The 23,285-nt window shown below is 43.9% G+C and overlaps 2 protein-coding genes across 3 annotated transcripts; both read right to left on the bottom strand.

Annotated features, from left to right (window-relative positions):
- Positions 1 to 11,729: 11,729 nt before the first annotated feature.
- LOC102399505 (granzyme H) lies at positions 11,730 to 14,861 on the bottom strand. 2 transcript variants are annotated; one of them, XM_025271023.3, is made up of 5 exons: positions 14,672 to 14,861; positions 13,490 to 13,650; positions 12,894 to 12,960; positions 12,366 to 12,623; positions 11,730 to 11,990 (listed from the first exon to the last, which is right to left on the bottom strand). In XM_025271023.3, exons 1-5 carry the CDS (start codon positions 14,723 to 14,725, stop codon positions 11,847 to 11,849), a joined length of 684 nt encoding a protein of 227 aa, XP_025126808.3. In that variant the 5' UTR covers positions 14,726 to 14,861; the 3' UTR covers positions 11,730 to 11,846. The 2 variants fall into 2 exon arrangements, with proteins under 2 accessions (XP_025126808.3, XP_025126807.3); XM_025271022.3 differs by having other exon boundaries at positions 12,825 to 12,960; positions 14,672 to 14,856.
- A 2,240-nt stretch (positions 14,862 to 17,101) lies between these two features.
- On the bottom strand, positions 17,102 to 20,774 carry LOC112580796 (duodenase-1-like). The gene is made up of 5 exons (XM_025271019.3): positions 19,123 to 20,774; positions 18,781 to 18,928; positions 18,157 to 18,292; positions 17,709 to 17,966; positions 17,102 to 17,373 (listed from the first exon to the last, which is right to left on the bottom strand). Exons 1-5 carry the CDS (start codon positions 19,175 to 19,177, stop codon positions 17,212 to 17,214), a joined length of 759 nt encoding a protein of 252 aa, XP_025126804.3. The 5' UTR covers positions 19,178 to 20,774; the 3' UTR covers positions 17,102 to 17,211.
- Between the last annotated feature and the right edge of the window lie 2,511 nt (positions 20,775 to 23,285).

Raw genomic sequence — 23,285 nt, 5'->3', positions numbered from 1 at the left:
TTTTGATGAGGTTTCAGTGAGGTCTGTTAGGTGTGCATCCTGCAGCTTAATTGGCTTAAAATGTTCTCACCTTTGGTGTGGTCTCTCTGGGGACCAACTAGGAGAAAAAAAAAACCCAATAGTGTAACTGTTTTGATACTGAAAATTGATAAATGTCTTTTTGAAATAAAGAACTAGTCCCTCCAAAAAAATAAATAAACATTTCTTGTATCCTCTCAGTCTGTGCCTCCATTCATTTTCTGAGATTGTGGATCATCTTTACCATTGTTGCTTTGAATTCTTTTCAAGGTTGATTGCCTATATTCACTTTACTTAGTTGTTCTTCTGGGGTTTTATCTTGTTCCTTCATCTGGAACATATTTTCCTGCAATCTCATTTTATCTAACTTTCTATGTCTGTGGTCTGTGTTCCTCAGAACTTACAGTTCCTTGCAGAACTGTAAGTTTTCTTGTTTCTGGTGTCTGTCTCCTGGTGGGTGAACTTGGTTCAGGGCTTGTGCAGGCTTCCTAGTGGGAAGGACGAGTACTTGCTATTGGTGGGTGGGGCTGTGTTTTGTCCTGCTGGTTGGCAGGGCCATGTCAAGGGATGTGTTTATAGGCAGTTATTGGCTCAGGATGACTTTAGGCAACATGTTTGCTGATGAGTGGGACTTTTCCCAATTATTTTCCAGTTTGTTGCCCACCTTGTGGGTATGGGGTTATTTGATTTTATTGTGAAACAGGCATTCTAGCACTGGAGCCTGCAGGCTGTTGAGTAAGGCCAGGTCTTGGTGCCCAAATGGCAATCTCCAGGAGATCTCACACTGATGAGCATTCCCTGGGGTGTCTGCCACCACTGTCCTTGCCCTCACAGTGAGCCACACCTTCCCAGGATAGGGTATCCCACCTTCCTAGTATACCCTCCAGGCCCCCCAGCTAGGTCTGGCCCAGGCTTTTATGGAGTCACTGCTTTGGTCTGGGTCCCAGTGCACATGAAGCCTTGAATATGCACCCCAAGAGTGGAGTCTCCATTTTCCCCAGTCCTGTAGAGCTCCTGCATTCAAGTCCTGCTGGCCTTCAAAAGCAAATGCTCTTGGAGGTCTTTCCCCCAGTGCCAGATCTCCAGGCTGGGAAGCCTGACGTGGGGCTAGGGAGTCTCACTCTTGTGAAAGAATTTCTGAGAAATAATTATTTTCCGGTTTGTCGGTTGCTCACTTGGTGGTATGGGGTTTGATTTTATTGTGAAAGAGTCCCTCTTGACATCTCATTGTAGCTTCTTCTTTGTGCGAGTAGAATATCTTTTCTAGTCTGTCAAAGTCTTTTTTCATAAATGATTGTCCAGCAAGTTAGTTGTGATTTTGGTGTTTTCATTAGCAGAGGTATGCTCAAGTCCTTCTACTCCACCATCTCATTTTTCATTCTATACAAGTTTTTTTTTCAGTTGTAAATGCTACCATACTACATTATCCATGGTTGATTATATAAGTGAATGTGAAACCGCAGAATGGGAGGGCCAACTATAAGTTTTACCTGGATGTTCCACTGGGTGGAGGGTTGATGCCCTTAACCCCTGCACTGTTCAAAGATCCACTGTAAATAAAGAGTCAAAATTTTAAAAGAATGGAGACAAAAAATGAGTTTAAAATGATTAATAATGGCAAAAATAATTTATAGTAAAATTTATTGAGTATGAATAAAGATAAAACTTGATTATTTAAAATAAAGGAAAAAACTTTTAAAAGAAGAATTTCTTTATAAACTTAACAAAGGGAAAAATTTTAAGATATAAAAAGTGCTAACCAATTATAATTAGAAAGTAAAAATGGATAAATTGATCTACATAAAAATTTATTGGGTATTTATGAATAGAGGTGGGGCTCCCCTGATAGCTCAGCTGGTAAACAATCCCCCTGCAATGCAGGAGACCCTGGTTTGATACCTGGGTCAGGAAGATCCCCTGGAGAAGGGATAGGCTACCCACTCCAGTATTCTTGGGCTTCCCTGGTGGCTCAGATGGTAAAGAATCCACCTACAATGTGGGAGACCTTAGTTCAATCCCTGGGTTAGGAAGATCCCCTGGAGAAGGGTATGGCAACCCACTCCAGTATTCTTGCCTGGAGAATCCCTATGGACAGAGGAGTCTGGCGGGCTACAATCTATGGGGTCATAAAGAGTTGGGCACGACTGAGTGACTAAGCACAGCATGGTATGAATAAAAGTGAAATTCTGATTATCCAAAAAGTGGATAATCAGAATTTTTACAGTGAAAAGTAAAGCCACAGGGTTAGAGAAGATACTTGCATTAACTGAGAAAGGGTTTGTATGTGGGAGATGTGTGTGTGTGTGTATGTCATATCTATGTTATCTTATATGTCATTGGGAAGCCAATAATTTTGAAAATCTACATGAAATTGACAAATCCCTAAAAAATATAACTTAGTGAAATATACCCAAGAAGTTTTAATTTTCCTTTAAACATTCAATAAATTGATTCTGTTTTCAAAAACATTCTATCAAGGGCAGCCCCATGCTCATAAAGCTTCACTGAGCATCTCAAGAAAATATTCAAAGAACACTACACAATATCTTCTAGAGAGGAGATGCTACCTATCTCCTTTATGAGACTAGCAAAGCCTCAATGCCAAACCCAATAAAGACAATATGGGAAAGGAATATTACAGGCTAATATCACTTGAATATTGAGGTATGTCGAATAATTCAACAAGGAAAAGTAATATATCAGGACGAATTTGGGTTTATCCTAGGAGTGGGTGACTTTTTATTCAAACCCAATTGCTGTAAAACAACACATTGATTGATAAAAGGAGAAATGTCATATGATTATTCAATTGAAATGAACAAATAAGCACTTGCTGAAGTTCATTAATTAAAATTCAAGCAAAGTATAAATAAAAAATAATGTTTTTAACCTGATAAAATGTCTCCATAAAACCCCCCAGCAATCATTATACTAATGTTGAAACACACAGTGTTTTTGCTTTAGAGTGAAACAATATAAGGACATGCGGATAGCCATAATCACCATTTCTCTTTAGTATTTATACTAGAGATTTTACACAGTGCACATAAGCAGGAAATAGAAGCGAAAGGTATAAGGTAATGAAAAGCAGAAATAAAACTGAATATTTGAGATGCTATTGTGTATGTAGAAAATGCCAAAGAACTTGCAGCTCAACTATTACAGTTAATAAGGCAGTTTGACAAATTTGCTGGGCCATAAAACCAACTTAAACATTATTTATATTTTGATAAATACTATAATACTGTTGGAAATTTTGAGGAAGTTAACATTTAAATCATGAAAATTATCAAATAACTAAATATAAATCTAAAAAAAGTTGTGCATGACCTCTTGGTGAAAATATGTATAAAATTATAAGAAGAGACACTTAATAGGACCTAAGCATAGAGATATTCCATGGTGGTGTTTGAAACAGAAAAAAAATTTTTTTAAAGTCAATTCTCCAAAAAGTGTTCTATAGGATTCATTGCATCTGAGAGGTATTTCATAGAACTTAATTGATTCTAAACAAATATGGAGAAACCAATGGCCAATATTAGCCAAGACTTGAAGAATGAGAATAAGATGGGAAGTCTTATTGTAGCAAATGAAGCCACAGTCATGAAGGTAGTGTGGTACTGATAGGGGCATAGACACACAGACTAATGGACAGGAAATAGAGATTCCACACACATTTAGACACTGATACACACGTATTGGGAGAAGGCAATGGCAACCCACTCCAGTACTCTTGCCTGGAAAATCCCATGCACAGAGGAGCCTGGTAGGCTACAGTCCATGGGGTGGCAAAGAGTCAGACATGACTGAGTCACTTCACTTTCACTTTTGACTTTCATGCATTGGAGAAGGAAATGGCAATCCACTCCAGTGTTCTTGCCTGGAGAATCCCAGGGACGGGGGAGCCTGGTAGGCTGCCGTCTATGGGGTCGCACAGAGTTAGACACGACTGAAGCGACTTAGCAGCAGCAGCAGCACACACATATTGAATGCTTGGTTTATGATGGAGGATTTATGGCAGATAGTGGGGAAAAGATTTTTTTTTCTTTTTACTCCTCAGTAAGTGGTTCTAGGACAATAAATGCCTCTATGATATCCTTTAAGAACACATATTTCTTCTTGACCCTTATTTCACACCATGTCCAATAATCTGTTTTATGTGGATTATGGATCCAAATGTGAATATGTATTTGAAAATGTAATAATAACTTTATGATAGGTAAATATTTTCAATGCTGTATACAGAAGTATTAATCGTTAATAAATGTAATGATGACTTAGACATCAAAGTGGAGAGAAACAAAAGCCAGAGTTTAGGGATTAGAGAGACCATTTGGGTAGAGAGGGGATATATGATGGTAGAGAGAGGGACGTATGTTTTTATTTTGTATTTTGATGAAATGTGACTGAACTGGACTGAAAGTGATATTTGAACAAATAGGATGGTGATATGTTTCACAATATCCATAGCTAGTTACATCTGCTTCGGGCTGTTTTATTACATTTCCGTCAGTTAAATGTGTTTTTCTTCTCTGGGCTGTTGGGACACTAGCAGGGTGTTTCCCACCTCCTTCCTGGCTCCCAACGCCACCAACAGTCCAAGTCTTCCAGGCAGGCAGTTGTCACGTGGTGCTGGGTCACTTCCCCTTCCCTCTTTTTGCTGCTACTTTGGTCAGAAACCAACGTAGTTAGTCTTGACTTTGTAGGAGACCAGTGTATTCCTGAAGCATTCTGGAAATCCTCAGGGCTGCCTTAAAATCACTCTTAGAAGGATGTTTTGGAAGCTCCTTGGGGGTACTTCTACTGATTAGCTTGTGTTGCCCCCATGACTGTCTTCCCACCACATGTGAAATGAAAGACAAATGAAATAGAAACACAACACTCCAAAATCTATGAGATGGAAAAAGCAACTCTAAGAGGGAATTTTAGTGCAACACAGGCTTTCCTCAAGAGACAAGAAACATCTCAAATAAGTGAAGTTACCTATCATCAAAAGGCATTGGAAAAAGAACAAAGTCCAAAGTCAGGAGAAGGAAGGAAGTAATAAAGACCAGAGAGGAAATAAAGCAAATAATGGAAATAAAATCAATGTAACCAAGAGCTAATTTTTTTAAGGGACAAGCAAAATTAATAAACTTTTAGCCAGACTCACCAAGAAGAAAAGAGAGAGGACCTAAGTAAACAAAATAAGAAATGAAAGAGGAGAAATAACAACTGACATCACAGAGATACAAAAAATCATAAGCAAATACTACAAACAGCTGCTGCTGCTGCTAAGTCACTTCAGTTGTGTCCAACTCTGTGCGACCCCATAGACAGCAGCCCACCAGGCTCCCCCGTCCCTGGGATTCTCCAGGCAGGAACACTGGAGTGGGTTGCCATTTCCTCCAATGCATGAAAGTGAAAAGTGAAAGTGAAGTCGCTCAGTTGTGTCCGACTCTTAGCGACCCCATGGACTGCAGCCCACCAGGCTCCTCCATCCATGGGATTTTCCAGGCAAGAGTACTGGAGTGGGTTGCCATTGCTTTCTCCGACAAACAGCTATATGCCAGCAAATTGGTCAACCTAGAAGAAACGGACAAATTTCTAGAAAGATACAACTTGCCAAGACTGAGTCAAGAAGAGATGGATAATTGGAACTGACTGATTACTAGTAGTAACATCAAATTTCTAAATAAAAGCACTTCTAGCAATCAAAAGTCCAAGGCCAGACAATGTCACAAGAGTATTATACCAAACATATAAGAGTTGTTACCTATCCTTCTCAAACTATTCCAAAAGTTTAAAGAGGAAGATACACTCCCAAATTCATTGCATGAGGGCATCATTGAAAGTGAAGTGAAAGTGTTAGTTGCTCAGTCGTGTCCGACTCTTTGTGACCCCATGGACTGTAGCTTGCCAGGCTCCTTTGTCCATGGAATTCTCCAGGCAAGAATACTGGAATGGGTTGCCGTTCCCTTTTCCAGAGGATCTTCCATACCCAGGGCTCGAACCTGGGTCTGCTGCATTGCAGGCAGATTCTTTACTGTATGAGCCATAAGGGAAGCCTGAGAGCACCATTACCCTATTACCAAAATCAGACAAAGGTGCTACCAAAAAAAAAAAAAAATTATAGGCCAGTAGCTTTGATGAACATAGATTTGAAAATCCTTAGCAAAATATTAACAAACCATACCCAACAACATATAAGAAGGATCATATAATGTGATCCAGTTGTTTTTTTCCAGGGACACAGGACAATTCATCATTCACAAATCAATGGCTGTGATACACCATGTTATCACAAGTACAGAAAAATCACATGATCATCTCAATAGATGAGGAAGAATCACTTGACAGAATTCAACATCCACTTATGATAAAAACTCTTAGCAAAGTGGGTGTACAGGGAACATATCTCAACATAATAAAGGTCATTTAAGACAAACTCAGTTGACAATGCCCATTTCTATTTAACATACTATTGGAAGTATCAGCCACAGCATAAGACAAGGGGAAAAAAAGCATCTAAATTGGAAGTGAAGAAGTAGAACTGCAGATGACAAGATACTTCATATAGAAACCCTAAAGTCTCCATCCCTAAACTATTAGAATTAATAAATGAATTTGGCATAGTTGCACGATACAAGATTAATACACAGAAATCTGTTGCTTTTCTACACACCAGCAATTAACTATCATAAAGAGAAAATAAAACAATCCTATTTAAAATAGGAAGCAATTTAAATCTATTTAGAATAGATGCAATTATATTGCATCAAAAAGAATAAAATTAAAGAATAAACTTATCCAAGGAAGTAAACTATAAAACATTGATGAAGGAAATTCGAGATGATAAAAAGAAATGAAAAAATATCTGGTGTTCTTAGAGCAGAAGAATTAATATTGTTAAAATGACCTTACTACCCAAAGCAATCTACAGACTTAATGCTATCCTTATCAAAATACCCATGACATTTTCCACAGCACCAGAAAAAATAACCTTAAAATTTACATGGAACCACAAAAGACCCCAAATTGCTAAGGCAATCTTGAGGAAAAAATAGCAAAGTTGGGAGTTAGCATCCTCCCTGACTTCAGACTGCTCTACAAAACTACAGTAATCCAAATACTGGTGTTGCATGCTTAGTCACTCAATCGTGTCTGATTCTTTGTGACTCTATGGATGGTAGGCCACCAGGCTCCTCTGTCCATGGGATTTCCCAGGCAAGAATACTGGAGTGGGTTGCCATTTCCTCCTCCAGGGAATCTTCCTGACCCAGGGATGGAACACAGGTCTCCTGCATCTCCTGAATTGGCAGGTGGATTCTTTACCACTGCACCACCTGGGAAGCATGCTACAGACAGATATATCAATGAAACAGGACACAGAGCCCACGCAACTATGGTCCGTTTAATCTAGGAGATAAACCCACACGCCTATGGTCCATTAATCTATGACAACAGAGGCAAGACTCTACAATGGAGAAAGATAACCTTTTCAACAAGGATTGCTGGGAAACTGGACAGCTCCATGTAAAAAAGCGAGATGAGATACTTCCTCACATCATATGTAGAAATAAACCCAAAATGGTTTACAGATCCAAATGTAAGAACTGAAACCATAAAACTCGTAGAAGAGAACATAGGCAGAACACTGCCTATTGTAACGATATTTTTTTGGATTTATCTTCTAAAGCAAAAGAAATATAAGCAAAAATAAACAAATGGGACCTAATTAACCATGAAAGCTTCTGCATAGCAAATGAAACAAACTAAACAAAAGAAAAGGCAATCTATGAAATGGGAAAAAATATTTGCCAATGATATAATCGACATGGGATTAATATCCAAAATATACAAACAACTCATATCGAAAAAACAACTAACCAAATCAAGAAATGGGCAGAAGACCTGAATAGACATTTTTTTCCCCTAAAGAAGACACACAAATGAGTAACTGTCACATGAAAAGATACTAAACATCACTAATTATTACAGAAATGCAAATCAAAACAGCAATAACATATCACCTCATACCTGCAAAAATGGCTATCATAGAAAAGTACACAAATAACAAATGTTGGAGAGGACATGGAAAAAAGGGAACCCTCCTACAACTGTAAGTGGGGATGTAAGCTGGTACAGCCACTATGGAAAGCAGTATGAAAGTTCCTCAAAAAGATAAAAACAGAACTTCCATATGACCCAACAATTGTAATCTTGGGTATATATCCAGAAAAAACAAAACACTAATTGAAAAGGGACATGTACCCCTGCACAACTTACAATAGTCGATATTTGGAAGAAACCCAAGTGCTGACTAACAAATGAATGGATAAAGAAAATGCGGTGTACCTATACAATGGAATATTACTTGGCCATAAAAAGAATGAAATTCCACCATTTGCAGCAATGTGGATGAAGCTAGAGAATATTAAGATTAGTGAAATAATTTTGAAGAAAAATTCTATATATCACTTATATGAAGAATCTAAAAAATACTGCAAGTGCATGTATATGCAAAGTTGAAACAGACTCACAGATATGAAAAATAAACTAGTGGTTACCAAAGGAGAGAGGGAAGGGGAGAGGCATTTAGGGGTATGTGACTAAGAGCCACAAACCACTATGTACAAAATAGATATGCAACCAGGATATATTGTACAGCACAGGAAATTATAGCCATTATCTTGTAATAACTTTAAATGGAGTATAATCTGCAAAATACTGAATCATTATGCTATACACCTAAAACAAATAATGTAAATCAACTGCACTTCGATAAAAAGACATAAAAATCTAAAAGCAAAAGCAAAAATGAAAATGTATCTACTTAAATCTGATTTTTCTATAAAGACAAGCAGAAAAAAACTGAGGGCCATGATCCTTCTAAACAGCAAACAGGATTAAGTGCTGTGGTAGAGAAGATCTGGCAGTTTAGCAAAACCAGATCATGTGACCTATGGCTGGGGGACATAGGTCAACTGTGCTGCCCATCTCCCTTGAGCACAGGCGTGTCTGTCATTGTAAGCGGGAGGTGAGTGAGGTGCTGTGAGCCCCATCCTGAGCTGCAGCAACTCCCATGCTTGACCGTAGTTTCTCCCCTTTCCAGGGTTTGGCACAGATGAACATGGGGAACTTGAAAGCGTCTTTCGGGGACCGAGTCTGGATCCCTTAGCTTTGGGCTGACTATGTAATTTATTGCCCAAAGCAGGACACTTGAGCATGAGCGTGGGCACTGCTCTCCAGGAATATTCACTTGGGACTGTCCCTGAGCAAGAGAGAATTCTATTGTGCCAGCCATGAAATGCTAAAATTGATCTGTTAGAATAGTTAGTTAACTAACACATCTGCCAGCTTACTTAACCCTGCCTTTTTCTAACATGAGATTTAAAAAAATACAATAATTTTATGAATGATGCATTTTAAAATAGTGACTAAATTAAAAGCACAAAGAAGAAAAATGTCAGCCTTAATTGCACCATTTAACTGACTACTGTTAACAGATCTATTTCCATCCAGGTTTTCTACATGTTTCTTTTTTATAGGTGTGGTTACAATACGTTCAGTTTTGAATCCTATAGTTCATTCAACAAACATTTTCCTCATTTTATTAAAAAAAACTGTTAGTGAAGATCATTTTATTTTTTTTCAATTTTTAATGCCTTTTATTTTTTAATTTAAATTTATTTATTTTAATTTGAAGATCATTTTAGAATCTCTTTCGTATTTTTAAAAAGACACTTAAGTTATCTAAATCATACATAAATGTAGAAAAATTAGATAAATGGTTGTGTAGGAAGGAAAAAAGCCTAAAAGGAAAATGTATGTATAAGCAAAAATTGACTGTAGTATGTACAGCTCTTAATCTACTTTTGACTTAAATCTAATGACCATTCTTTCCTGTAGCTATTGTAATTCTCTTTCATGACTTTAAAATTTCCACTGTGTTCCAAGTGATGAAAAATTTTAAAAAGCAAATCCCCATTTAATTCTGGGTTAATTAGTATTTCTTAAGATTTGACTTGTGTAACTTTTTTGGGCATCACCTTCTGCACTTTTCATGGTATAGTTGATGGCTACATCAGATTCTTCTTTTTTTTCTTTTTTCTTTTTTAAGGCTATTTGTGTGCAAGGTGTCAAACTGCATTTTCTCAGTGTCTATTCTAAATCTCACTAGTATCGTTTGTGTCAATCCTTTCCAATCATATAAGTAAAGATTATTCATATTTCAATTTGCATTAATTAATTAGTGAGCTTTCACTTTCCCCCAAGTGTTTGTTCAGTTTTTAAAAATGATTCTCCTATTAATATTCTTAGCCTAGTTTACTTTCTTTTGTTTTCTCTGCCTAGTTTCTGTTCTTTTGTTTTCTTAGCCTGGTTTTCTAGAGTAGTGGATAATGTAGATAATAACAACTGCCTAATGTATAATGCAAGCATGCCTTATTTTACCATCTTCCTATTTTGGACATTAATAACTGATTCTAATTTGAGGTCTATTATTAAATAATGGTGCGATGAACATTTATGTGAGTAACCCCCCTATAAACACACACATTTTAGATCTTATGTTGGTTAAAGTCCTAGAAATAAAAATCACTAGATCAAAGAAAGAAATAATGTAAAAATATTTGGAAATCATTTTAAAGAAATATATAGCCTCAAGCAGTTCCGGGTTCATGATGCTATAGCATCCCCCTGGGGGATGTTGGGCTGGACCCAGGGCCTGAGGAGGCCCTTCCCAGGTGGGAGGTGGGTCCTGGCTCCTCTGATAAGCAGAAGGTACTGGTTGGGAGGTTAGATATGGCAGGGACAGTGGCTCAAATCCAGGTGAGCGGGAAGGGAAAGGAGCTGGTGGCTAGGGCACTTGGGTGGAAAACAGGGGCTGGTGTGGGACGATACACAGGGAGCAAGGTTGACTGAGTCCCGTGTTGGGCCTGGGGCAGGGTATGGAGATGGGACCTGGGTGAGGCTGAGGGCCATCATGGGAACATCGCACCTCCTAAGCTCTAGACAGTCCCAGTATGGGATCAGCCTGCCCTCACAGGGGAGGGAGAGGCCCTGGAAACAGGAATCTGAGTGCCCATGGCATGACCTACTGACCTGCTAGGTCCCTGGAGTTATTCTCCTTCCTCTGACCTGTTCTTTGCTAAATTGTTGAGGGGTTGGTGACAGTGTTTGGCTTAGAGAAGGTAAGAAATTTCTAACACCCAGAGAGGACCATTTTGGGGAGAGTTTGTCCTTTTTAATGAATTGCCCTTTAGATTCATCCCTGGCAGAAGGCTAAGCACCAAAGAGATTTTCTTGCTTTGGCTAAGCACCAGATCATTTTCTCAATGATTTCTTATTGAGGAATCAATGAGATTCTATACAGACAGCATGGGATTTAGGGAGGAGCAAGGCCTAGGGTGGCTTAGTGGTAAAGAATTTGCCTGCCAAGCAGGAGATGCAAGAGACGAGGATCTGATCCCTGGGTCAGGAAGATCCCCTGTAGAAGGAAATGGCAACCCACTCCAGTGTTTGTGCCTGGAAAATCCCATGGACAGAGGAGCCTGGCAGGCTACAGTCCATGGGGTCGCAAAGAGTGGGACACGACTTAGTGCCTAAACAGAAGCAGAGGGCTAGGGAGGAAGGAGGAAGTAAAACCCAGAACTGACAGCAGAGGGTGTCCTGGAGCAGTGTGGTTATGTATCAAGGTGGTCCATGAATAAATAGGAATTCAGTCACCATCGCTTTGGAGATCCCATTTATTATGGCCCTGTGATCCCACTGCCAATCCCTGTGGGATTCTTGCTGCCGCCCCAGGACAATGGTCAGTGCAGAGAAAGGACAGTCTCAAGCTGCTGTTAGAGGTGCTTCATTGTTCTCTTTATCCAGGGTAGGAAGTGTGAGACCTGGGTGAAGACTCCTGGAGGTGTCCCATTCATCTTTCCATAGGAGAAAATACCATGGACCACTTTTTTACACACGAGGGGTCCACCGGAGTCACCCTGTGGGCAGAGAGATAAGGGCTGAGCAGGCCTCCTTGGGGTTCTCTCTTCGCTGCCGCCCAGGCTGTGTGGTCTCAGTCAGGGGCTGTGGGGAAGACCCAGGCCCAGGGAGGCCTGGTCACCTCCTGGTCCTGGGGCTCCAGCCTGACTCTGTTCTTAGCAGCTGGACTCAAGTCTACCTTTCTGTCAATTTTCTCCTGGAAACTCTGGTGATAAGACAGCTGTGGGATGACTGATGCTTCCTGAGCCACTCAGGGAAAAGAAAAGCAAAACATTGGATTCAAGGACCAGGCAGCCGAAATTCTCAGCTGAGGATATGGCCTCTGCCCTACCCACACCTCCCGGGTCTGTGTGCTTAGATGCAGGAAAACTGACCTTGAAGCCGGTTTTCACCTTCCTTGGGTCCCCGACACAAATCTGGGTGGCCCGACTGTAGTTCCTGGGGTTGAGTGATTCACACACCCGATCCTCCTGAACCGTCAGCTCTACCTCCTGCAGGGTGGTGGCTGGAGTGCCCAGGGCCACCTTCCCCCAGCCGGCCAGACTGCACAATTCTCCTGGCTTCACCTGGGCCTTGGCCTTGGGCAGACTAAGGGGCTTCACAGCTGACGTCTGCTTGGCCTTTCTCTCCAGCTGATGGGAAGAGACAGAGTCTGGCTCAGCCGGTGGTCCTCTGGCCTGGATGCCATGATGAGGCTGCATGGACCCCATCTCCCACCTATCCCCCTGAGACTGGTCAGGCGGCCAGGATGGGAAGGAATAAAGAGGCAGGAGATCCTGGGAAGGCAATGATATAATCCCAGGAGGGCAGGGCCAGTGGGGAGTTTTCCTTGCCTGCAGTAACATGATGTCGTTGGAGAAGGTCTTAGGATTATAGTCTGGGTGGTGGATGGCTTTTTTCACCTGGATGACCTGCTGGGTCCTCTCCTGCTGTTTGATGTTGTGGGCCCCCAGGGTGACGATGATTGAGCTGCACAGAGACCAAGGCAGGGGTGTGGGGATCATGGGGTCACTGGAGATACAGCCCAGAAGCTGTGACAGGCAGCTGACACCAGGCAGGGCAGCAGCTGAGGGGCAATTGAGGTGACAGACAGTCCTGGGGCTGAGTGACTCTGAGCCCTGTGCTTCTCAGGGACATGAGGGCAGGGCTCCGGGAGCTTTCTCAGCAATACTGTGAAGTGACTCTGAGTTTGGGTTTTGGCTCTCACTGCACACTCTCATCCTTCTCTGATGCTTTATTTGGCCATTGTGGGTCAAGCCTTCTCAACCCTGTCTCTTGTTCTCACCTCTGACCCACTGACCTCAAAACCTTTCTTGTCCTGTTTCTCAGCTTTCCATCATCCTAGTCCTGCTCATAAGATGGCTTGTCTGATGAGCTCTTGTGGTCCTGATTTCCAGGATCCTGGGGTGAAGGAGGGGTACCCCTGTGCTCAGCTCCTGGGGAGAGGACGGGTCCCTGCCCAGGCCTCAGGTAGGGTAGGCTGGCTACTGCCCCTCACCTTCCTCTGCAGTGAGCAGCTGTCAGAACAAAGTCCTTTTGTATGAGAACACCGCCACACCTCTTCCAACTCATCTCATCCAGAAACTGAACCAAAGCCATGTAGGGGCGGGAGTGGGGCTTGGCCTCGTGGCCCCCAATGATCTCCTCTGAAAGAAAAGGCTGAAAGATGGGGAGATGGGAGAGGCTATGGTTAGAAGGGGGGTTCGGGAAGGTGGCAGTCAAGGTGGGTCGACAGTGCCCAACAGACTCTAGGGGAGAGTCCCCCAGGTTCTCACTGCAGTGGGATAACCTTTTCTGAACCCCAAACCTCAGTATTGTTCTCCACATCCTGAGTCACACACACATATGGAGGGGCCCGAGAGTGCCTTCCAGAGGGTGGAGCCCAGAAGATCATGGATGGGACCCCCTGATGAGCCCTCATTCTCATGGAGTCTCCTGGACCCCTCTGAGCCTCTGCTAACATCCTGATTGGTGCCATTTTCTGATAATCCACCTATGAGTTTATGGAGTTGGGTTTTCTAAAATCCTCATGTCCTAGGGCATAACGCATCTGAGGATCTCAGTAAACATCTGTTGACTGGACGCCTGAATGGCCTGCAATTAGCTTTTGGCTGAGGTTTGGTGGGGATAGTACTGGTGGGATTTAAGACGACAGGGATGGGGGAGGACATGCCAAAGACACTGGGGCAGAAAATGAACTGCTTAGGGCCTGGGGAAGAGTAACGACACCCAGAGAGCTTTGGGTGCTGCCATCTAGCCATTTCTGACCAGTCACACCCTGGGCTCCTCTCCTGGGCAGGAGTGAAGGGCGGGGAAACTGAGAAGTTTCTCTGGTTCTTAAGCTGGGTCCACTGAGAACTCCCGTGCTGTGGATGGTTTGTCTGAGTTGTCCTTTCCTGGCTAGAGTGAGGAATTTTCTTACTTGTGCTTTGTAGCTTCACATCCTCCAGCAAATGCACAACCCACTTTACCAGTGGTGAGAGAGAGGTTAAGAGCTACAAAAGCTTTTAGTGAAAGCTTGCTTCCTACCACCCATCCTTGCTGAATGTCTATGCAGCATCGAACTTGTAGTCTCAGTTGGGATGGGAGCTGGTTCAGATTGGAGCTGAGCAGAAGGGCCAGGACTTCGGGAGGTTTACTGAGATGGGCTACCCTGTCAGAAATGGGGACAGTCACTCACCTGTCCCAGCCCAGGAGGCAGAAGAAAGGCTATCAGGAGCAGGAGTAGCTGCATCTTCCAGAAGATTTGTCCAGCTCAGAGCTGCTGGGGTTTCTTCCTTCCAGACACAAAGCACAGGGGAAGGAAGCAGGGGAGGCTCAGTGCCCCCACAGACCCCCCAGAGCTGTGCTCCCCCCAGCCGGGTGTGAGCATGTCACATGTGCCCATGTTCTCTGCTGTGGGATAGGTGAGAATGACACAGTCACCACCCTTGCACCCCCACTGCTGAGTCACAGAGCAAGAGGAACAGCAAGAAAGTGGAGGCTGTGTTGCAGCCAGGGGAGGAGCTGGATCCCCAGAGGCCCTCAGTGACTGAATCAGGAGGGTCTGCATTTCTCCCCTCTTGGGTCTTCTTTAATTCTGGGGAAAGCATGAAGAATTACCCCAAAGGTGAGTGTCAGGGATTCAGCGACTTGGCTCCTGTACTTGGGAAGCTCAGGGGCTGGAGGAGACCTAGAATCTATGGGCAGAGGACACGTCCGTGAGGACTACGGCGTGGGGCTCTGCTTGGGCCAAGGGTGAGGCAGAGACTGCACTTGCTCTAGGAGCAGAGAGGCCTGGACTCAGCCAAATGGCCCAAACAGCAACCCTATTTCATATCTTGTCAGAGTTCCAGCCTCACATTTTTGGAGGATTTAGAATCTCTTGTTTAAATATAAGTATTCTGTAACATAGAGAGCCTTTCTTATCAGAAACTTTTGAACATAAAGTCCTAGACTTGATATTCACTGAACCAGGAAAAAACCATCACCGGGTCCTTCGGCAATGAGGTACATGATTGGGTTGTGCTGAGGTATCCTGCGCCCCTCAAGCTGAGACAGAGTCTATCCCACCCGAATCAGGGTGTTTGTGAGTCAGGAGGGGCTTCCTCTCCAGAAATGCTGGTGACTGGTGAGTGGTGAAGGAGAAACAGATGCCCATATTCTAATACTTACTCCCCGCTAAGTATTCCCTGTCCAGAGCCCAGAGAGCCATATATCTGATGTCTCTGGGCCAGGCCATGCTAAACATGTGCAGATGACCCCCACATTCTCAGCAGTATGAGGAGAAAAGAAAGAGGAATGGAAAGGATGGCATGAGGAGCTCTAAACAACCAACCCCAAGGGAGTTGAAGCAAGAGCATCTTATGAATAAATAGAAAATTAGTGGAAGGAAATATGCTTAAGCATTAATGATGATGAACGGGGGTGGTGGAACTGAACTTCGTTTACTTTTCTCATCTATATGTCCGTATTTAGTTGTCTTTCTATGACGAATGGGCAGAGGAGCCTGGAGGGCGACCGTCCATAGGGTCACAAAGAATCCGACACGACTGAAGTAACTTAGCACACTTGCATGCACCGTGTTGACTATGTTCCATTTATGAGGAATGCATTTTGATGAATATGTGTTGCTTTCTACCAGAACACATTTTGCAATAGTTGAAGCTCACTCTCCATTCAAATGTTCAGCAAACCACTTCTCTTAAGCCCTCCTTAAACTGCATGTCTTAAAACTAAGGTTGCTCTTCTGAACCTTGCATTAAAACTTCAGCAATTGATTAAAAAAAAAATACAGGAAGAAATGTACCCAATAACTATAGGCTATAGATACTCTTTGAAATTTTAGGATACCTTGAAACCAATGATTTTCTTTAGAGTGAGTTTCTTTGGAGATAAATATATTTATGCGCAAACACACATGGGAATGATGAAGGTGGGAGCGGCTGGCTCAGCCCAAGGTGGAAGAGCCCCCTCAAGGTCACTTGGGGCTGAAGGAGGATGTGCCCTCAGGACACCAGACGCTGCACAGGGCCCTGGGCCGAGGACCCCAAGACAGGGCTGTGACAGGCACTCAAGCTGGGCCTAGGAATACTGAAGGCCTCCTGGAATTTTCTCAGGCTTCTGAGCTCTGCCTGCTCTGATGCAGGGAGGGAACACTCATGGGGTGAGCCACACCTTTGTAAACCTCCCCCATTTCTGTTAGGGTGGACAAGTGCCCCCCTCGACCCCAGAGTTTCTCAGGTGGTCCCCTTTCCAAATCTGGATTCTCTTCTGTTGCCCCCTGGACTCTGGGATGTGGGGGAGGGAAGTAGGTATTGACGAGAAGGAGGGCATATGGATGAGACACAAGGGTCGTGGACCAGGGGGTCCTGTGTTCCTGAGGAGGGGTCTCCCTTCTCTGATGGAGCTCACGGGCAGCCTGAGGGGGAGCTGGCACTGGGGACATGTGACTGGAGGGAGCTGGCTGTAGGTACAGCAGAAGATTTTATTCTAGAGAATGGAAGGGAGGGGTGGGAGGAGCAGTGTATGTGCTGGAGGCGGAAGCTGCTAACAGATCAGAAATGTGAACAGATGTTTCCCTGACAGAGAAGGTACCTAACGAATTTGTGAATAATGGAGCAATCAGTGATTTCTTTTCAAGAGATGAATGTTTATTAAGTTCCAGGCAACCTTCCTCCACACACTTTGACCAATGCTTCCAATCCCAGGGAAGATGGAGGGGTCCATCCCGAGGACACGTCACACCGATCCCTGGCGTTTGTACCGTCTCATTGTTTTCTGGATCCAGGACAGAAATCTGGAGATTCTGGTGTAGACATCTGGAGGTGTTCCATCCTTTTTTCCATAGGACACAATGCCCTGGGCCACACCATTACACACAAGCGGGCCCCCAGAGTCACCCTGTGGGTAGAGAGAGCAAGGGCTGAGCTCACCTTCTTCAGGTCTGGTCTCCCTGCAACCCTGGAGTGGGTGGGCTCAGTTAGAGGTCCTGGCTGATATCAGGGCCTTGTTGGTCCTGAGGTTTCATCCTGGCATTGACAATCCTGCTGCTCCTCCTGCAGGAAACCTCCACCCATTTGTGACTGTGGGGCAGTGTTCACACCCCAGGGACACAGGACAGTGTCCAGATAGGAGGACAGGCTGGGGACACAGGGGCGGGCTTTGTTCCCACAGCCACCCATCGTCCCAGCTCAGTTGGGCCCAGGGTTTTGCACGGATAACACTGGGGGTCTCACCGAGAAAGAATTCTTCCTCTTGCTTGGATCTCCAGCACATATCTGTGTGGAGGGGATGTAGTTTTTGAAGCGAGTGATACATTTCTCCTCACTTTGGACTTCAAGATCTACCTCCTGTAGTTTGTCTGTAGAGGGCATATTTACCCCCAGTTGCCCCCAGCCGGCCACACTGCACATCATCCCTGGCTTCACCTTCGCCAATCTCCTGGGCAGGTTGATGGGGCTCACTGCATCCGTAATGTCAGCCTTCCTAGTCAGCTGAAGGTAGAGGAAAAGCATTCTCACCTACTGTTGGCCCACAGAGGCGGCAGGACAGTAATGGGGTTGCCTTCTTCTCAGCATTGGGATCACGGAGGGGTTGTACAGGAGGAGGGTCAGGAATGGGTTCATGGGGGATGCAGAACCCTGGATGGAAGGGTCCCATACTCAGTGCAGCCATGTGTCCCACCTGCAGTAACATGATGTCGTTGGCCCAAGTCTTATTATTATAGCGTGGGTGGGGGATGGGTCTTCTCACTGGGATGACCTGCTGGGACCTCTCTTGTTCTTTGATATTGTGGGCCCCCAGGGTGACGTTGATTGAGCTGCACAGAGAGCAGAAACAGAGGCGGCGTCACAGGAGAACTGGTCCAGGAGCCAGGAGGAAAGAGCACAGTTGGGACAGGGCCAAACTTGGGGCGGGGCAGGGGGAGGGTGTGGCGAAATTCTAGGTGGTGGGCCCTGGGGCTGAGCATCTCTCAACTGTCTGCTCCCTGGCAGCCTGGGCAGGGTGGCAGTTCCTGAAGTCCACGGAGGGTGGGTTCAGTCCTGCTTGAGCTTGACTGTCTCTAAGGAAAACATGAATTTCTCACATTTGCACTGTGGGCTCCAGGCCACAACCTTGGCTTCCTTATGTTCCAGGTTTGACCAGTCCCTTCTCTCCATGCACGACTGGCATTGGCTGTCCCTCCCTCCCCAGTGCTCCCCTGTCCTCTGAATAGCTTCCTGTGTTACCTGGAGGCACAGGTCTGCAGCTCCTAAGAGGGCTCCCCGGGAGGGCTCCACAGAGGGGCGGGGCCGCACTGCTCCTCACCTTCCCAGGCAGTGAGCCGCTGTCAGCACAAAGTCCTCACGCACGAGGAAACCCCCACAGCGGTGAGATTTCCCTGAAGTCTTGACCTGAAGCAACGCCATGTAGGGATGGGAGTGTGGCTTGGCCTCGTGGCCCCCGATGATTTTCCCTGAAAGAAAGACTCCAGCCTGCCTGCTGTGCTAATGGAGCCAAAGTTTGAACAGGGGAGATGGGATCAAGGTTTCCCTGAGTTCAGAAATTCTCTTAGATGGACCAGGCCCAGGCTGTGCATGAGAGTAGCGTCTGGGCAGGTCTGTTCGTGTGGGGTGGGACTGGGCCTTTGAGGGTGGGACCGTCACTCACCTGCCTCCCCGGTAGGGGACAGAAGGGCCACCAGGAGCAGGAGCAGCAGGACCATCTCTGCAGGAAAGCTGCCCAGATCTGAGCAGCTGCTACTTCCATGTGGCCTTTTAACCAGTGTCTCCGCCTATGTTGTGGCTTTATCACTTGAGATTTCTCTGAAGCCTCACACCTCTGTCTGACCTGGGGTCTGAGTGGAGTGTGTGCTTAGTGGTCACCACAGAAGCACCCATAAGCTCTTGGCTTAGTGCCATCACTCAGCAGAAAGCAAGAAAATCACTACAAGTAGAGGTAGTGAGACGTTGTATCAACAAATACCAGATCTTTGAGCCCCAGCATTCTGGGTCCCATGATGAGAGATTCATAACATAGAATGTCTTCATTTCTGTGGTTCTCTTTGGTCACCAGGGTGAATGTGTATTAAGGCCTCTTTGTATGAGAAATTTGGAGGTAAGATCTCTCACTTCTGGTGGAGGAGACAAAGCCGTCTTGGTCAAACAGGATGGTGAGAACCATGGTGTGGTATATACAGGATGGTGTGTGAGAGTGATGCTGAAGAAAGATTATTCCAGTTATTAAAGACTGAGTATTTTTTTTTTTTCAAAACAGCAACATTGTTTTAGCCATGAATCTGCGTTTTGGTCAGGATCCAGTGTGGATAGCATTCCTCTGCTCCTCTTGGTATCAGGGAGGTTTGAAGCCTGGATGCTGAATTACTTGACGTCTCGCTCACACAGGCCCAGTGGATGGTGCTGGCTGTTCACTGGGCATGTTGGTTTCTCTCCATGAGGCACCTCAAGTCATCTCTGTTTCTGGGATGGTCAGTCTCCCTCACACATGACATGTTGTTGGCTTTCTCCCAAAGAAGCATCTGCTAAGAAACAAGCCAGGCACAAGCTGGGCTCTTTTAATTACCTGACTTTTGATGTCCTATGGCATCTATTCCACCATATCCCTCTGTTTGAGGCAATCAAGAGGTCCCAGCAGATTAAAAAGGAAGGGCCCTAGATTTCATCTCCCAGCGGGAGTGTTGCAGTCAAGGAAGAAGAGGCTGTGGGATGGGAGTTCCACGTGAAGTGAGAGTGGGTGTCAGGGAGGCAATGCAGAATTCCCCCACCACTACCCAGAGAATGGCATTCTGATGTCCCTATACAAGTTGCTAACCAAATTATCCTGGCCATGTCCCAATAATGGAAAAGGTGGAGAGAGTCATAAAATTGAAAACATCATGGGACCTTAAACACCTTGATCTCAAGTCTCTTCTAAAGCAATGAAACCTTTGATTAAGAAACAAAGCCCACTGTCAATATGGATTCTGGCAGGGGAGCCACAGGTAACCAGGGCATGTTGTCCAAGCCAAGCCCACGTCGGGTGAGCATGTGTCCACACCTGGCCTCTCTCCTGTGGGGACACACTTCTCACCCTACACCCTGCATTGGGCATCCTGGATCAGGTAACAGAATACAAGTGAGGCGGAGATTCAATGTCCACGTGGGATAAGGAGGGTGTTCACACAAGGGATGGGTGGTTTCTGAGCAAGGGGGGTTTACGGGCCTTCTCGGGGGTGGGGGCAATCAGGTGGGATTTATCAGACCAGGACAAATAAGGTGAGGTGGGCATTGGTAGGAAGGGGCCACCTAATGTGCGTCACCAGATCCTGGGGCGCGGGAATCAGGGGATGCCCTTGGGGATGATGGGTGAGAGATCGGTTATATATATATATCTCTGCACATGCTGATCAGTCAACTTATTCAGGCTACTGAGCTAGGTTTTTCACTGAGGATTAGATGATGATTGTGGCATCAGTGTTAACTTCCTGGGTCTGAAGGTTGGATGGTGGCTACGTATGTCCTTGGTTGTACGAATTACGTTCTATAGTATTTGAGAAGCAATAGAGTGCCGTTTCAGTAACTTATACTAGCAAACGGTTCTGGAGAGGAAAACTTTTTGCATCGCGATTGCAACTTGTTTATGAGCTTGAGATTGTTTCCAATGTAAAAGGAAACCTGTACCTTTCACATATATAATAATAACCTGTTTTAAGATATAATTTAAAAGAAAATCTGTTACAGAAGTACCAAATATAGGTATGAAGCTGAGGAAAACCTTAACCAGAATTGTGAAAAACCTATTCATGCAAAATGTTAAACTGCTTCTGAAAAACACAAGAAATTTTTAGAAATAGCAAGATTTTCTTAGTTCTCAAATAGAATAGATCTACACCAAAAATGTACTGATTCTCCCAAGTTAATATATGAATATGTTTATAAAAATAATATATATAATGTGATTTTTAAAAGAAAGCTATTGAATTTTTTCTCCTAGTGTTCCACAAGTTCTAGATAATTTCTAAAATTTAAGTGGAAAATAAACATGAAAGAATCACTAGGGAAATTTTGTCCAAATGAAAAACGTGTAATAAGGGAGAAGGTTAGCCTATCAGAGCTAAAAACTATGAAAGTTCTTGTTGGAACACAGTGTGATTTATTCTCTGTTCTTCTGCCCTGCTTTTCTGCTCCATTTTGTGATGTCTCATTTTGGCTTCTTTATTGGCTTTCCGTTATCTATCTACCTATTATTTTAGTTGTTACATTGAAGGATATGCCCTCAGCCTCCCCTGTGGCTCAGATGGTAAAAAATCTGCCTGTAATGCCGGAGATCTGGGTTTGAGCCCTGGGTTGGGAAGATCCCCTGGAGAAGGAATGGCTACCCACTCCAGGTTTCTTGCCTGGGAAATCCCATGGACGGAGGAGCCTGGCAGCTGTAGTCTATGGGGCTGCAAAGACTCAGACGGGACCGAGCAGCTAATGCTTTCACTTTGTTTTTCACTCATATGTGAACCTCGTATGGTATATTTTCACTCGACTTCCTTCTCACCCTTTGAGTTATCTTTGTCATACATTTCACCACTATATGCCTCATATACTATTTTGCCTTAAATCGTCAATAATCGATGTAAGAAACTGATATAAATTCTTTTCCATTTAGTCACTTTTTAAAAATTAGAGTATAGCAACTCGCAGTATTAGTTTCTGCTGTACAATGTCATACCCCATATTTTTATAGTTTATACTCCATATAAAGTTATTATATAGTATTGACTACATTCCCAGCGCTGTACATTATATTCATGTATCTTATTTATTTTACACCTACTGGTTTGTACCTCTTAATCCCCTTCGACTATCTTGTCTCTGTCTCCACCCACTCCCCTCTGGTAACCACTAATTTGTTCCCTGTATCTATGAGTCTGTTTGTATTTTGTTCAATTTGTTCAACTGTTTTATATTTTAGATTCCACATGTAAGTGAAAATGTGTAGTAGTTATCCTTCTCTGTCTGATATCACTAAACTTAATACTTTATAGGTCCATTCATGTTGTTGCAAATGGAAAAATTTCATTTTTTTATGGCTGAGTATATACTATTGTGTGTATATGTGTGCCACCCCTTCTCTATCCATTCATCTGTTAATGGATGCTGAGCTTGATTTCATAGCTTGGTTTTTGTAAATAATACTTTTTTGAACATTGGAGTGCATATATTAATGACTTATTGAATTCGTGCTTTTCTTTACTTTGGATATACCCAGGTGTGGAATTGGTGAATCCTATATAGACTGGTTCCAAATAGGAAAAGGAGTTCGTCAAGGCTGTATATTGTCACCCTGCTTGTTTAGCTTATATGCAGAGTACATAATGAGAAACGCTGGGCTGGAAGAAGCACAAGCTGGAATCAAGATTGCTGGGAGAAATATCAATAACCTCAGATATGCAGATGACACCACCCTTATGGCAGAAAGTGAAGAGGAACTAAAAAGCCTTTTGATGAAAGTGAAAGTGGAGAGTGAAAAAGTTGGCTTAAAGCTCAACATTCAGAAAACGAAGATCATGGCATCCGGTCCCATCACTTCATGGGAAATAGATGGGGAAACAGTGGAAACAGTGTCAGACTTTATTTTTTGGGGGCTCCAAAATCCCTGCAGATGGTGATTGCGGCCATGAAATTAAAAGACACTTACTCCTTGGAAGGAAAGTTATGACCAACCTAGATACAATATTGAAAAGCAGAGACATTACTTTGCCAACAAAGGTCCGTCTAGTCAAGGCTATGGTTTTTCCCGTGGTCATGTATGGATGTGAGAGTTGGACTGTGAAGAAGGCTGAG

This window comes from Bubalus bubalis, chromosome 20 (genome assembly GCF_019923935.1).
Source record: "Bubalus bubalis isolate 160015118507 breed Murrah chromosome 20, NDDB_SH_1, whole genome shotgun sequence".
Classification (NCBI taxonomy): domain Eukaryota; kingdom Metazoa; phylum Chordata; class Mammalia; order Artiodactyla; family Bovidae; genus Bubalus; species Bubalus bubalis.
Note: the sequence above shows the minus strand (reverse complement) of the source record. Positions and strands in the feature narration are given on the sequence as shown.